At 40.7% G+C, this 17447-nt stretch overlaps 1 protein-coding gene across 1 annotated transcript in view; it reads left to right on the top strand.

Moving 5' to 3' along the window:
- CHN2 (chimerin 2) overlaps positions 1–17447 on the top strand; it is a 220339-nt gene that overhangs the window by 89237 nt on the left and 113655 nt on the right. The window contains exons 3-5 of the mRNA XM_018576444.1: positions 2539–2594; positions 10593–10624; positions 16695–16808. Of these exons, the coding sequence (XP_018431946.1) occupies positions 2539–2594; positions 10593–10624; positions 16695–16808 (202 nt within the window). The remainder of the gene's footprint in view (positions 1–2538; positions 2595–10592; positions 10625–16694; positions 16809–17447) is intronic.

Below are 17447 nucleotides of genomic sequence, written 5' to 3'. Positions count from 1 at the left end.
CTGCCCACATCTTTCCAACTCCTGCACTGTTGTCCCCTATTGCCTGGGTCCCTGGCTCCCTCGGCATATGTGCTGGGAACCACACAGGCTGCCCTGACTGGGCGCACAGTGACTTCGGGCAGGGGAGCGGTTGGTTGCAACAGTAGTGGGGGCAATCGGGACAGAGAGCAAGCTGTAAAGGAAATGTTTGCAGTTTTTATAAACTGAGCCATTCAGCTCAGATAAAATAAGCCATATATATTAGGGGAGCTTTTTATATATTAGGTTATTAATATTTCCAAATGTCAAATGCCATGCTGATTTCTTATGTCTCTCAAGGACACTACTGGTCAGACTTTTCAATCAGAATCCCAGCTCTGCCCCAAGGTTGCAGTCATTACACATTAAAATTACAGTGTCACAATCCCACTAATAGCCTCACAATAATTTAGATGTAGAAATAGAGTAGGGAATACAACACATAAATTGCCATTTTGGAAAGGAGGCCGAGATAAAGATTACTTTGGGTCCTCTGCCTACTGTGCCTTGCACCTATGAAGTCTTAAAGAGCTATAAATCAGTGGGTGATTCAGCCCAATTAAAACTAACATTTTTAGTTTTCTGGGGAATTAGCATTAAAAGGATATATGAAGTATACTACAGGCAAAAACCGATCTATTATATATCTTTTATTGCCTTGGATGTGCAACAGTAATTTGAAAATCTATATACACAATGAAATATAGCAGTGTCTGTATGTGACTTTTAAACTAATGTGATTTTGATTTGTGGTGGAGAAGGATATCTGTTCAGCATTTGTGCTTATGCATAAATAATGCTGATCACTAAACATTTCCATATTACTAAAGCATCACAGCAATTTTATAACACAGTGGGCTGTGTAAGACAGTTGAAATATTTATGGTAAATGATAAGTATATTTTTCTATAAACCTATACTTATGTACATAGTGCCTTTGCCTACTAACAGTATGCTGTACGCCACTGCTGACCATGAATCCCATAAACACCTCTTCTCACATGATGATCTATGCAGGAGTCAGTTTGGAGAATCATTTCTGCACTGGTACTTCACAGAAGAGGTGGTTCCTTGATGAATTTGATGTTGGGGTTTGTGGCATAGGCTTTGGTAAAATTATCCCAGAATGAACCTTATCCCCCGTGTCCCCAATATCCTCCTAGCTTCTGAACCCAAGATGTTAATCCTGAACTAGGAAAAAAATGTTCATTTCAGGGGCTTATGGGGCAACAGAGATTGAATTAGTCTTATCTGTTTTGCTCTACCTGCAGTGATACTTTAAATTTAAGTCAGTGTTGGCTATTTCTGCTTTAGATTTATACAGTACCACTGTTGGCAGCTCAGTGCAGAAAAGGATGTTAAATGTTAGATACCTCTTAACCAGCCATGGAACCATAGTGTTTCCAGGAAGGGCATCCCAAACAGAGGGCTATTGAAGCATGCTGTCATTCAACCGGAAGATTGGCAGCAGCAGGATGGAGCAGCCTTTCTGCAAGGAACAGTGCTGGATTAAAGCAGTATTAAACCCTTTTTATAAAACAAAGCTCTTAATTGGAATGTATCTAATATACTAAAAAAAAGTAATTACTTTTGATAAACTCCTTTTGAAATTGATAGATTTACCTTTTCCATTGCTTTGGCTTGTGGTGCAGTGCTTCCTCGGGCAGCTTGCACCCAATCTTCCCTCTATGCCTGGCAGCGCCAATTATCTATGTTGCACACAATTCTACTGCACTTGCCAATGCTAAATTAGGGGTTCTCTGCTGGTCCCTCTTTGTCACTCAAGGTCATGTTGGTGTAGAGGTGGGTGGATCACAATTCTTTGCGACCAGACTGTGCACATAGCAGCTTCACATTTCACTGCAGGTTGGAGTGGGCACGTTGTGGTGGCTCTATAGCAGAAGTCAACTTGGTGTGTACAACAAATAAATCCCTAGAGCAAAAGACAGCGGCAGCAATACCAGATCATACCATACTGTAAGGGATTCTTGCTATGTGATCATGGAATTTTTCATTTGGGTTTTAATAACACTTTGAAGATAAAAATTGCAGCAAAATCAATTACAAATATATATTTTTTAATTTATGGAGCATGGTAGTGTTATAATATATACGTATGGAAACAGGAAGTCTGCTAAAAGCAAAGCATAAGCAACACTATCTGAATATGAAATTCCTACTTATGTGTAAGAAGTGCAAATAAAATCCTTCTTCGGCATTGTGCAGCAGAATTGTTATTGATTCATTCATGAACTAGACATCTAGGAAATCTCTATTTCTATGGAAATTTGTCTAATACATCAATATTTTTCAATTTTTAATGTGTCAAAATAGATCTTCTGACCGATGAGCTAAAAAGTAGAAAGACAATGTAGGGCAGGCAAGAGAATTCATGTCAGAACTTCAAAAAAGGATTTATTTTCCTATAATAATAAATATAACTCTATTGCCATTATTGTTGCAATGATTTGTTCATGAAAAGTGTTACAATTGCTGCTCGACTTCCCTTCTCATCCATAGTGTATCAGCTACAGCAAGAAGCTCCTCGGCCCAGGAGGATTGTATCCACACAAGAGGTTTGTTTTTTCTTCTCCTTTCCTTTACTAATATTTGTCTGGTATGAAAAAAGTCAATATACAGGGGAGAAATGCAGTTAAAAAAGAACTTCAGGTTTTTTTCACATGAACCCTTCCAGTGGGGCTATCCCTGCACTGCAAGGGTTAAAGCAGTATTAAACTCTCAAACGTTTATTCAATAGTGAATCCAGATTAAGCAAATACACATTTCCCAGCAAAGTATTTCTTTACATTTTTGCCCAAGCACTTAGAGTCATCATGTTTTCCCCGAACAACTGGCTCCAACTCTCTCAGCTTCACTTCCCTGAACTTCCTGTCCAGTACGTGATAACAATAAACAGCGCACTCTCCTGCAGCTGTCCATATGCTAGCTTGGAGAAGGGAGAAGGCAAGGAGGGAGGCTGGAGGATAAAGGAATAAAGAGCAGGGGTGTGGTTTGCCTTGCCATGCCTGTGTGTTTGTAGAGACACACGCTGCTTACTATCACCCACCCGGGTGGCTCTATAGGACCCTACAAGGAACACGAGCCACCCTATAAACAGCATATTAAGACCAATGCTCAGGAGGCCAGCTTATTCTGCAGGAAATAAAGACTTTTAAGCAGCATCCATAGTAAGGGATTCAATCAGCATTTGAAATAGCTTAATTGCCTTTTTGATTTTATCATCGCTTTAAGTGCTCGTTTTGGTCTGTAGAAAATAAACAAAATATTTACCTTTTCCATTGGCACTGCCTGGTTGCTAGACTGATCCTCACAACCCCCTTTATAAGGACTCCAACGACTGTGACCTCATCAAATCTAAAGCAGGTCCATGGTCCAAACCAGGAGGGGGAGAGAGAGATGAGCAGTCACTGCCGCAGGACCAAGGATCAAGTGAGTGTATATTCTTTAATTTTGACCCTAGGCCAAAATGAGCACTAATCTATGTACAGCGGCAGTAGACTCACTGCAAGGGTTAATTTGAAAAAAAAATATGAAGTTTTTCTGTAAATTATTAAACTTTACCTTGTCTGCTTTATTTTTTAATTTTTTTCAAATTGTTTATTGACTGAAGAAACCATCAGATATAATAATACAATGTGATTGAAAGCAAAATCAGTTATATACAATCATTAAGGCACGTTGAGAAACGGTCTACACCTAGTCAACGCAAGCATATCCTATCTAAAAAGTCGCATACATGGGGATGCACGCCCGAGCTGCATTCAACAGGTGGTGTGTCAGAGATTGTTTATACCTGGAGATCGAGTGTTTAGTCAAATGAAGTAGGCATGCTGCGGGGTCATCCCGGAGGTCTGCGCCGGTCAAGGTCTCAATCAGCTCCAGCACCTGTCTCCAGAAGACTGCTTTATTTTTTTAGTTTAAATTTACCTGCATTTAAACCTGCACTTGTGTGGAAGATATAAAATGTCCTCCTTCTGACCTGCGTTTGACCTGCTTCAAGCGGCTTGTGTATTACTATGGACTTGTATGGGGAAAGAAGCAATGCCGATGCAAACAAAAGGCCTTCGTCACATTTCCCTAAACAAAATAGTTTTTCCTGTGGTCTGTAAACCAACATTTCTCAACCTTTTTTCAGTCATGGCACCCTTTAAAAGTATGCGAAATCTCAAGGCACCCCAGTCTAAAATGGAGAAAACATAAATGTAAAAAAATGATGTGCGGGTTCCTCCAAAATCTTCACCAGACCCTTATACTAGGTAGGGGTCTGGTATGGATTTTAGCGGGGACCCCATGCAAAAATGTAAAACAAAAAAATACACAGAGTTCCCCCCTTTACATCAGAGCCCCCTCTTTCACATCAGAAGCTCCACTTTCCAACCAGGAGCTCCCTTTACACCAGATTCCCCCTTCACATCAGAGCTCCCTTCACATCAGAGCCCCTCACATCAGAGTCCCCTTCACATCAGAGTCCTCATCACATAAAAATTCCCTTCACATCAGAGCCCCCCTTCGCATCAGAATCTCCCCTTCACATCAGAGCCCCCCTCCCCCCCTTCACATCAGAGTACCCTTCACATAAGGAGCCCCTTCACATCAGGGTCCCCCCTTTCCATCAGAGTCTCCCCTTCACATCAGAATCCCCTTCACATCAGAATCCCCTTCACATCAGGAGCCCCCTTCACATCAGAGCCCCTCCTTTCACATCAGAGTCCCCTTCACATCAGAGTCCTACCATATACTCTTCACCATAGTGTAACTGAGGTTGAATCCCGGGGGAAGTCCTGGATGCAGCCTGGCCTGGAGTAGCGTCATCTGTTTCCTTGATGTTTGCTGCCGGCTTGTTTGCAATAGAGAAGTGCATGACACTGTACTAACATTTGAAGGCACCCCTGACAAATCCGGAAGGCACCGTAGAATGCTGCGGCACCCTGGTTGAGAAAGTCTGCTGTAGAACATAAGACTTAATTTTTTTTCTCCTGTTTTACATTTCATCTACAATTTGTCTTGTCAGGGAGCATGTGCAAATTTGTAGCTTAAATGGAAATTTCAAGTTTTTATAGGATGTATAGGTAGCATATCCCCTTGCAACCCATGCACATATCTGTGACAGTCCCATAAAATGAAGGGAGCAGCAGTGTGAAACACTTCAGTGTCCCACAAATGATAGAGTCACCCTTAAATATTCTGATATGTTGCTGTAATAGAGGTATTTTACATTGATTAGGAAATGCAAGGTGGCATATTCCAGATTCATTCCTCATCACATTTCCAGCTGCTGTATAATTCTTGGGGTTTATGAATCACCAAGACTTTGAAACCCAGTTGGGAACAGCTGCCGAACTTTCTATAGCACTTTGATGAGTTCCTGTTTTATATCCTAAGGAGCTGTATTTGCATTTCATAATTATAAAGTATCTCGAGGATTGCACATCAAAGACACTGCATTTCAGAAAACTTTCATTTACCACACAAGTGCCGTAAGGTTGTCTACACCCAGAGCTGATGGAAGGCAAAGTCGTCTTTTCAATGTTGAATCAGCATTGCATCCCAGATCTACAGTTGAAGAGATTTCTGTAATTGTATGTTACATACTTGTTTTCAAAACAGATTTTTTTTTTCTCAAGATTTCACAGAAAGGGTCAAACTCATATTTTCATCATGTTGATGGCAATTCTTGCCAGTGTAAGTCTCTAGAGACGGTAAACATGTTTACAAATCTAAATGTAATCTTTAATCTATATTTGCATACAGGTGTTAAGTATGAAACGAGCATCAAAAAGTGCCGGCAATTAAAGTGGAACACCAGCAAATATAAAACAGCCTAAGGGCAAGTTATGTGTCAACAAAAAAGATTATTTTTAATTACAGCTAGTATGGATGCACCAATACCGATACAAGTATCGGTATGGGTGCAGATGCCCACTATTTGGGCTCTGATGCCTAGCCCGATATCCGAACTTCTGGTATCAGGAAGCCAGGCAACGGGTCATTACACGCTGCACGGCTTCTTGATTGGCTGGGAAGCTGGCTCCATGCTCCCTCGTCACTTGGTGTAATGACTTGCTGTCTGGCTTCCTGATTGGCCATCTTCCTGACTAATCAGGAAGCCGGACGGTGAGTTATTACCCGCCCCCTTGCTTCCTGATTGGCCAAAAAGTCGGCTTCATGCTTCCTCGTCACCTGGTGACAGGAAGCATGGAGACGGCTTCCCCGCTAATTGGGAAGCCGGGTGGCGAGCCTTTACATGCTGCCCGGCTAATCAGGAAGCCAGGTGGCGAGTCATTATATGGCTTCCTTAATGGGACTTCAGGTATCGGTATTCGGTATTGGCAAGTACTGAAAAAGAATATCTGTACTCGTATAAGTGGCAGAGAATGGTTAATTACAGATAATGCTCCATCCAGCTTTTGACAGCTATGTTATGTTACACCTATAGCCTAACACAGTGAGGCCAGAGCTACAACAAGCCTCTGACTTGAAGTCAGAGGCTTTAGCTCTGTGGATAGCATGGACCGATGGCAAAGTGCCATTGGTCCAAGACATCCAATAAAAAAACAAAAACAGATGGCATGCATCGAGATGCCTCATCAGTGACAAGCAAGTGAAGAACAGCGAGGCTCTTCCCTGTCTCCTTCCTCACCCCACAGACAGATGAACACATAGCTTGGTGACCGGGCCTGTGGCGGGGCTGGGAGTGCCTCACCTGCTACTCACCTGCTACTGACCTTGCCGCACGTTCCTGCGTCCCACAGTCCTTTCAACAGCACAAGTCAGGCTAAGAAAAAAATATTATACATTATGGGCCAGTCAAGCTCTAATGCATTGCATTGTGTTGTCAGACTAATATGTTTTCAGGCACTGGGAGCCGGAAGGGAACGGATATGGGGAGCTTACAGGATGGAGCTCTGCAGAAATTTCAGCAAATGAAACTGTCATAAATTGGTTTCACCACATTTTTTATACTTTTTTAAAACATTTTTTTTATAATTTATGATTGTCACATCTGAAAGTCTATTATACCCAAGCAATACATTTACCGTGCCTGAAAAAGTAATTGCCATTTACTAAACCCTTAATTTCAACATAACTCTCTAAATGTATCCTAAAACTCAAGTCAAATTGTACTAGCAATAACAATAAACATCATCATGTAGATACTAGCAATCATATACCACATTGAAACAATCGACCAGTACAAAAATTTCACTAAGAACATTACTTTTTGCCCCATTCTCACAACAGCTGGTTAACTTGCACAGAACAACTATACCTGCAGTTTTGCTGGGTGAATAACCTATAAAAAAATGTTTATAAATAGAACCCTAGGTGTAGCAAATGATCACTAAACAAATGAAACCAATGACTCCCTATAAAGTAAGCAACACAACTAGCATGCAGTGGCAATTCATCTCACATGAATGTACAATGTTCCATGCATGTGCTGTTGATTGAACAAGATGCTACTAAATGCTTCTTGTGTATCTTACTCCATAGGGAGCCATTTGTTCAATTTGTGTAGCAATCATTCTCTACTCATATTGATTATTCCCTAATGATTTTAGTAAAAGGATTGAACTACTAAGAATCTCCTTTGTAGCTCTAGGCTAATGAGGTGACTGCCAGCAAGTAGACTCATTTCTGAGTATGAAAGTATTAGGAATGCACATGTAGTTCATGTCTGTTGTCTGCCTGGACATGGTTGTCACTTTTCTGCTTTCTGGAAAAAACTGACACAGCAACTACAACAGAACACTTTTGTCTTTTATCACATTCACTGTCAGGCTTTAGATTTCACTGGTTGAGAGCAGTCAGGACAAGGAGTGATGGAAGCTGATTGATTACTTTTCACATTGGTTTTTGCCTTACTTAAAAGGAGTGCCAAGTTTCCTCTGCGCAAAGCAGCATCCACTCAGCAAAGAGTGTACAGAGATATACCAGTTACGGCTGCAAAAAAGAATCTGCTTTTTCACTTTCCAAATCAGAAAACCATTTCAGTCTAACTTGTTTGATACGATGATGTAGACTGATACACAATTGCATTTTTATATTACTGTGTATAAACAGTTTTACTGGTTTGACATTATGAAATGTATTTTTGGCTGTTGTGGTTGAAAGAAAAAATACTGAGGATGTATGGTGCCTGCCGTTGCTGAGTATTCAGATGTTATTGTTTCTGGCTGTCATGATTATCCAGCAGCTTCACTGCTTTCTGAAAAAACAAAAAACAAGTACGCAGATAAGGAGCTCTGCATTCAATCTAAAGCTGGCATAACACTTTATGAATTTAGGCCGGTTCTTGATGAATTTGTTCAGTGGGTGCCCCTGTTGGCACCCTTCCACCCAGCATCCTTCGATCAGAACATCAACTGCCATCACTGTTCAAGTATTCTGATAGCAGCACACCCACTGCTGACAGACTACAAAGGACACAGCAGGATATTCTGCAGGGTAAATGAAAAATATAACAGATAACTCCATCCAAGCTAAACAGCATAGAAGAAGGAATCTGTTTTTTTTTGTTCAGCCTGCAGGTTAATCAAAAAAAATAGGGCTGGTAATGATTAAAATTTTCGTGTTCGATTAATCGAAATTTTTTTTAATCGATTAATTTCGATTAATTATAAACCGCCGCTTGAGTGGGGCAACTCAGAATAATAACGTGCTGGATTAGTGTGATCCTAGTTCATTTTATTACTTCATTGCTGTGCTGTATGTGTATAGGCCAATGCCTTGGCTGGCGCTCGTGCAGAAAGTTTCTTGGGCAAACTCACTAGCCCAATTGGCTCCGTCGGCTAACGAAGGGGGGAGGAGTCCTGGTCATCTTTTGTTGTATAAGTGTGATACTTTTAAATCCCTTTTTGGGAATTACCCTTGTCACAATCGTATTCTTGTCTCCGTGAGCATTAAAGCATAAAAGTCACTAAGGACAGTGTCTGATGTTTTCTGCAAAGGGCTGTAGTAAATGTTCACATTTGATGTTTTGCAAAACCATCCTGTCTCTGGATCTTCCCTGTGAGGTTTAAATTATAAACAGAAAACAATAAAAATTAAAAATATATTTTGAAGCTTACCTGTGCCCTCACCAAAGCTTGTAAACTGACCCCGGGTTTGTAGAGCAGGTGCTTGCACAGCACACTTCATTTATTTTCAGAGTACCCCAGAAGCTTCAAATCCTTAAGACTCACTAAAGTATAACCTGTAAGCTTGCGTGATTGTACCATCCTTCCCATCAGAAGCCTCCCTGTTGCTCACTGTGATGGGTGGTTTTGCTGATCAATTAGGAGATTTGGGAGTAGATCAGGGAACTACCACAGGTCTAGTTGGAATTTGCGCCTTAGATCATTGGGTATTGGGGCTCCCAGTGAGTTCCGAAAGTGAACTTAGGATGTTGCAGGCATTGAGAGTCCTGATATACAGAGTAGGGGCCAATTTATAAACTTTGCTGAGAATGCAGCAGTTTGGTTTTATCGTCTAGTGTGCAAGAAACATGAACACATTGGATCACCTGACTCCTTAATTATGCTCTTCTAGATTTGTAGCAGGCTTGACAATTCATCATGGCCAGAATTTGGTATTTGACACAAGTGCTAAAAGCCCACACCCAAAGGGGAACAATAGAAGCCATAGTGTGAGACACACATACAGTGAAGCGGGTCTCATGCTCTTATACATCTTTCCTCTGGTCATATGATATCTGTCAGCATTAAAGCCTGACACGTTCTGTACATGTTTGGGGCAATTTTAATGTGACAGTAGGTGTTTGTTCATGTCAAGCTATTTTTTTAATTCCCATATAAGTCTATGGGAATGCCGTTCCCGCTTCAAGCAAGTCAAAAGCAGGTCAGAAGGAGGTCAACATCAGGTCAGATGCACCAATCAGTACATTCTGAACGATTTCAGAAGCATCTCAAACTAATGCCATCAACGCAAATGCAAAATCTGTCCACACAGGCCCTAAAAAAGCTTCTACGGCAACCCATCACCAGCTGCTCTCTTTATTTAGTTGGTAGTCAGTTGCATTGATCAGTTACATTTCTTTTTTTTTTTCTCTTTGTTATTCAAATTTGGAGGAAAGTACAGTAATACCTCGGTTCACGAACGCTTCTGTTCGCAAATAATTCGGTTCACGAACAGAAAGTTCTGCAAAATTTTGCTTCCGTTCACGAACTCCACATCGGGTGACGAACACGACCGCGGCCATCTTCCCCGCTCTGACACGTGGTCGTGGCTTCTTCTAGTCGAGATCACGGTCGCAGACAGACCTCTGCACACTTGCTGTGAAGCTTTCTTGTGTGCTTTTTAGCATATACAGTACTGTACAGTATTATGTATTACATTAAACCTTATGAGGAAATTTGATTCGGTTCGTGACCAATGCGGTTTGCGACCAGAATCATGGAACGAATTAAGTTTGTGAATCAAGGTATCACTGTACTTGGACAGCATTGCATCTTAATGAAGAATCAACTTTTCTAATGCAGCCAAATAGTATTATTTGCCATTATACAATTTAATGTTGTTTTTATATCTTTTTATGACTTTCTCTAATACAGGTGGTGAACAGACCAAAGCATTATGGAAGGGAGTACGTGAGCAACCACCTTTCTTTCTCGCTTATAATCTCCTGTGGGTTGGATTGTGGCTGTGTGTACATTTTTACATGGGCATATAATGAGCAAGTCCTGATTTTTTTCAACATCAATCATGTTTTAGGGGTCTATTTATTTAAAAAAAAAAAAAGCGTATTTGTCCTGCAAAATACATGTACGTTCTGTGCAAATGAAGGCAAAAATAAATGTTATCAGTATATTTTCTTTCCAAGTTGAATATAATCAGAAAAATACCTCATTATGTCCAATAGATGGAGCTGAGGAGCATAGTAAATAATATGTCCTATGCTCCTCAGCTCCATCTAGTAGCCATAATACAGTATTTTCCTGGTATTACCTTCGACTTGTAAAGAAAACATACTAATATTAACTAATACTAACTTTTGTTTTTTGCCTTCATTTGCACAGAACAAACATACATGTGATTTTGCATAACAAATAGGCAAATAAATCACACCGATAATGTTTGATTTTGCCTCCATACACACAGAAAAAACATATATGGATATTCGCAGGATGATTGGCTATGTGAATTTTTTTATAAATGCACCCCAAAGTGTCAATATACTGTTAGCAGTGCGGGTGTAACCCTTGCAGTGGGGCCAGCCACCGCACTGCAAGTGTTAACTGTTTGTTTGCGTCTCGGCCAGAAAATCTAAAAGTTATACTCAATTGATCCTCTGCTGCAACGTCCTCACATCCAATACACTGTATTTAACAAGAGAACTTGAGGATCCTTAAGGTGCCCACACACCTTGCGATAATCGTACGATAATCGTGGGAAATCCCGCGATTGTATGATTATCGCAAGGTGTGTGGAAGGCGTGCGACCGTTTCTACTGTACGGTTGCACGACTTTTGTCTTTTGAGCATGTTCAAAAACCAGCCAAGAATCGTACGATTTTCGGCTGGTTTGTAGCATGATCGTGAGGTAACTTCCGCACGGGCCGGTGTGCGCAAGCGCACACTGCCCGTTCAGCACTGCGGTCATCGGAAGCCCAGCGGGGCGGGCTTGCGATTATTGCAAGTACGATCTGCCAGTCCAAGATAGGCAGATCGTACGTTTTTTTAATTACCTTACAACCATCGCAAGACAAAAGTCTTGCGATGGTTGTAAGGTGTGTGGCCAGCTTTAGACTGCTGCAGCGGTGGGGGAGAGACGCTGGAAGGAGTGGTCTAACAGCAAGCCGGCTCAGATCGAGCGAGTATAGCTTTTTTATTTTCAACTCTGGACACAAACGAGCAGTTAACCCTTGCAGTGCGGGGGTAGCCCCACTGCAAGGGTTAATAATATTTTTGCTCGGAGTTCTGCTTTTAGTTAATAGTAGATGGAGTTTTAGTGAGCAACATGTTTAAAGTCTTAGAACAATGGCAAAAAAACATTGGGTGCACAACAAAGGTTGCAAAAAGCATTAGGGTCCCCACACACCTTACGATAATCGTACAATAATCGCGGGAAATCCCGCGATCGTACGATTATCGTAAGGTGTGTGGAAGCCGTGCGACCTCTACTACTGTAAGGTCGCACAACTTTAAACTTACGGACATGTTCGAAAACCCGCCGAGCATCATACGATGTTCGGCGGGTTTATGGCATGTCCGTACGATAACAGCCGTACGGGCCGGTGTGCGCAAGCGCACACTGCCCGTTCGGCATTGCGGTCATCAGGAGCCCGCCCCTCCGGGGGCGTGGCTTGCGATCAGCGCAAGTACGATCTGCCTATGCAACATAGGCAGATCGTACGTTTTTTTAAGTACCTTACAACCATCGCAAGACAAAAGTCTTGCGATGGTTGTAAGGTGTGTGCCCAGCCTTACAATGATATTTGAAACCACAATGGAAATAACATTGGGTGCCTCTGCCCTAGTGATTCCCAACACTCCACACCCACATGCCAGCCACTTCCCTTACTAGGGTTTTTTGTTTTTGTTTACTGAAATTTTACATTTTTGCAAAGTAAACATTTGTACCTTACATATTTCTCTTTTTGTTCTTACGTGAACACAAACATAATAAATGTATGCATTACTTTCTGGTTTTCCTGTGCCTTTTATGAAGCAGTTGATCAGATCCTACTGATGCTAAGGCCACTATTTCATCCAAACATGTGTGAGCTCTAGAATACTGTATGTGCTGGCCAAAGATTTCTAATAGCTGGCTATTTCTGATAATAGTTATGATTATCTCCATGGGCTTATGATTACCATAGAAACTGTACTTTCCTGAAAGGATGTTTTTCATTCTGATAAAATGTTTATACAAGATAGCCTCATTTTTCTGTTATTCTTGTTAATGTCAGTTAAGATATAATCCTGATTAGAAGATAAACCCATGAAAACTGAACTCCAAGCAGATACAAAAGACACACATTAAAGCACCACTGTATTGATTGATACAAAATGAAATATTTTTTTTTTTATGCAAGCAGCTGAAATCAGCCTTTTGCAATCCCCTGTACAACCAAGCTCAGACTGGGTGAAAGAGATGCAGCACACATGTGCTAACAAGAAGCATGCTGATGGGGAGAGTGTCAGAGAGATGAGCTCATCAGTTTGCTGCTTCTTCTTTTACTGTTCAGTCAGGCTGGAGGCTGGACAAGTCTTGTGTTACTTAGTGTTACTTAGCTGCAGCAGAAAAAATCAGGTCTCCTGCCCTGACAGACAGGGTTCTGCTGTATGGCAGGGCTGTGTAAATGTATGGAAGAAATAGAAATCCTTTTAGCAGGTAACAGCTTCCATATAAGTATGTTACGTGCAGGGACGCAACTAGAAATCCCAGGGCCCCATAGCAAAATGTTATATGGGGCCCTGTGATTTCTAGTTATGCCCCTTGCAGAGCCCACCTGATATCCCAAACAGCCCACCTGAGAGTGACCCTGGAGAGCCCGCCATAGATTCTCTGAAGAAGAACAAATGCACACATACATTTAGGAGTCTATTTATAAACAATTCACAGAACCAGTTTTCTGAACGTTTGTTCTGTGCAAAAAATATGCAAAAAAAAGAACATTCTTACATATATATTTTCAGGGTTTTAGGTTTATTTTATTATTATTATTATTTATTTTTATTATACTGCATTATGGCCACTAGATAGAGTTGAGGATCTCCTATGCTTCTCAGCTCCATCTAGTGGCCAAAATGCAGTATTACATTACATACATTAGACCCAAAAAGAAAATATATCTATCATAGCCATTCATTTTTACATCTTTATGCACAGAACAAACATTCAGAAAGCTTCACAGGGTGATTGGCTCTGCAAATAATTTTTAAATAGACCACAGTGACTTCAAAGTACTTTTTTATTAGATTTTATTGTTTGTAGCCTACAAAAAAGGGAATGTCCCTGCCTATTTTCTTTGCATTGCTTTTTACTGTGTATTAAGTAATAAAAAAATGAAACAGATGCCTATTCTTTGAAGCTGGCCTCCTAGCTGAAATAAAGAAAACTATACATAAGTATCTAAAATTCTCTTGGTAGCAGCCTTCTGTGTTTTTCTACACTACAGGGACCAGACTAGAAAAAGGGGAGGGCAGCCTGGTGAACCAGTCAGGGTCTGTTGCATTGCAAAGTATTGTCCATCTGCAACTTTTCTGAGATGATGGGGAAGAACAGAGTGATACGTTCATTCTTCTTCTTTGCCCAGTAATCTCCAAAAATGTGTGAAGGTTTACTTGCTTTACTGGTTGAGGTGGTGGGGGGCAGTCCTTAGTGGTTCCTGTGATGTATTTTTTGCGGCATTTGCAAGCAATATAATACTGCACTTTTATGGGTACATTTTATTTACTTGTTAAAATAAACGATTACGCACCTCACAAGGACAAAGAGATCTGTCCTTTCTTTATACTTCACATACAACAGACTTCCCTATCTGTGATATGAGCTGCCTATCCCTCATGAGGTGTGGACATCTATGGTGTTCTGTTGTGGTTGATTATACTGCGTTTCACTAAGGAAACTGGTCTTGGATCTTTCTGTAAACCTGCTCATAAGAAGGGAAAAGCACAGTAATGGCCTCATCAGTGTGCTGCTACATCTTTATTGATCACACTCATAGAGATCCATCTCCTAGCATGGAAGACCCATACGGATAGACACGTCCTTCTCTTAACTGGGAAGACCTATTATTGACTCTGGTATTGCCTATAGTGAGCTAGGTAGGTAGTTAGGTGACCAGTCACCTGCCAAACAGGAAAGTAGCATCAGTAACTGTTCCTCATAACAGGAAATTGGAGAGGAGCAGTCCCTATACATGTAGACCATCAGTTTTTGGACGCATTTTATGAGACACACATCATTCCAGGTATGGAAATAGATGATCTTTCATAAACATGTTTCATTTGTGTGCCCGTAGATCAGCTTGTACTATAATCAGTAAAAGGGAGTTCCTCACATCTCTAAACGACAGGCAAAGATAGCTGCCCGCTGTTTTTTTTTATTTTTTATTGTGCCAACATATTTATTAAATAATCAAGATTTTAAAAAAGAATACAAGTGATCATGCCTCTCTAGAGCTGAATGTCAGGCAAACAACTAAATACACAGCTAGGAAAAAAATTTGGGCACTGTTTTACCTGCAAACAGTTTTGTGTTTCTGTCCATCCAGTCCTAAATTTACACAGCTCTACTGCACAGCCATGGGGTTGAGACTACTTCTAGTAAGTAAATACAGTGGAGTAATCCCTCCTCCACCATCCTGTGATTGAACAGTGTAGTTGCAGCATTAAAAGAATCTGATGCCAAGTCGAATTCTGAAACCTAAACTAGCTGCATTGAAAAATACATTTATTTTAATAATGACGACAGAGCTGCATTCGATTTTCTATGCTAAAGCCTTTCTCTGAGGAAAAAAACTCCCATTACAACAGGGCTACCCCTGCACTGCAAGGTTTAACTTCTCGTTAATGTCTAGGGGATCAGGACTTTTATTTACCTGGTCCCCGCTCCTGCATGCTCTAAGTCCAGTACACGCAGCCTCTTCCCGCCTCCCCTCTGAAAGTTGGAGGGCCACGGACAATACAATTGCCCATAGCCCTGGATCATACTTGAGGATGGAGAGGGACAGTACTCAAGCCAGAACATAGGGGAGAGGTGAGCACCAACTGCCAGGTGAGTGGGGATCAGGTAAAGAAAAGTTTTTTACACAGATTAATGAGCCGTTGAAGTGCGGGGGTAGACCCACTGCAGTTGGACAATTTTTCCCAAACACTCAGATAGAAATCAAGTTTCTTTTTCTTTGCTGTGCTATACATCATCAGTTTCATAGTCATGGCCATATGGTAAAGCACATAGGGTTCATTTAAACGAAATGAACAGGCAAAGGTAAAACAGAACTCTTTATTCCCGGGTCACTACTTGTCAGAAGCAATCGTTTTTCCATAACTGAACTCTCCTTTATTTGGCTTTTATGAGAATTTTATTATGCTACCTCTACAGAGGTGAAAACAGGAAGAGAGCCGCAGAGGAAATATGTTACTGGCATTCCTTTTACTGTTGAGAATATAAGGGGCTGAATGATGTTTGTTCCATGAGTGCAAAACAACTCCTGGCTTTATTCTCAATGCAGGTTTATTAAGGCATTCCACTTCCTGGCTCATTCATGTACAAGAATTGAACTGGACTCTACTACAATAGGGAGGACGTACAGCTCCTGTGAGACACCGCTAACCACTTTACTTTTCGGTGTCAGAATACAGAAGCATAGTTGCCAGCATTTTAAAATAATATCCTGGGACAATTTACTATTTAGCTGGTCATGTCAGCATGTCACGTACAGCTATGACTTGGAGCACCAGATAGTAATAAATACTACATATTTTTCTGATGCACAACTAGGAATTATTGCACTGTAGTGATGATTTACTCCCCTGAATAAAAAACTAGCTGTACCCCATTTTACATCCTTTTTCATCTTTTAGCACTCTCTTTGTATCGGTGTTTCGTATTTCATGTTTAAGCACATTTAATTCATTTCTCTTGTATGTCACATACAGCTATAGATAATGTTAAAAATAAATTGTAATTTCATATATTTTCCGCAGATTTCACGGCATCATTTCTCGGGAAGATGCAGATGCGTTGCTGTGCTGTGCAGAAGGAGCATACCTCATTAGGGAAAGTCAGAGGCAGCCTGGCTGTTATACACTGGCCTTAAGGTAGTCACTATGGTGTGCATGGCTAACAGTCTAACACCAGCAAGTGTGATTGTTTGGTAGTGATTGTGTCCCTGCAAGGTTTGAAGAGCTTGAAATAGTCCCCCCTATTCAGTAATACTTTCTGCCCATCTTAATCCTCTTTTTAATTATATTTTCCTGATATGTTATGTTCTATTTAATGTGCATTACCCTATAAATTCTGTTTATTTGGACATTTTTAGAACTATTTCTGATGTTTTTGTTGTTCTTTTTTAATTTAGAACATTATTTATATATTGAAACTTGATGTAGTTAGGACAAAAGAATGACAGACAGACCAGACCAGACCAGACCAGACCGAGTAGGTATAGAGGTACTCATGGGTCTTCCAGCGAAAATAGGTCAAAGCATCAGCATTTTATTATCAACGTTTGGCCGGAGCTCAGTCCATCTTTATCAAGACACTTGTCTTAGGTAGTAAGGACAATGCTACAATACATCCTTTGCCTCCTTAGATATGCTCCTTCAGAGGAGGAATGTTATTGTTTGTTTCCTATCCACTCTTTGTTTTTATTTTTATGTCATTTTTGCATTTCTAATATTGCTGTACTGTTGGCTTTGATAAGCCTTGTAATTTGTTATTTTGTTTTCTGAAAAATG

This window comes from Nanorana parkeri, unplaced genomic scaffold (assembly GCF_000935625.1).
Source record: "Nanorana parkeri isolate BGI_ZX_2015 unplaced genomic scaffold, ASM93562v1 scaffold4, whole genome shotgun sequence".
NCBI lineage: Eukaryota > Metazoa > Chordata > Amphibia > Anura > Dicroglossidae > Nanorana > Nanorana parkeri.
The sequence above is the reverse complement of the archived record's forward strand: the minus strand, read 5'-3'. Positions and strand labels throughout refer to the sequence as shown.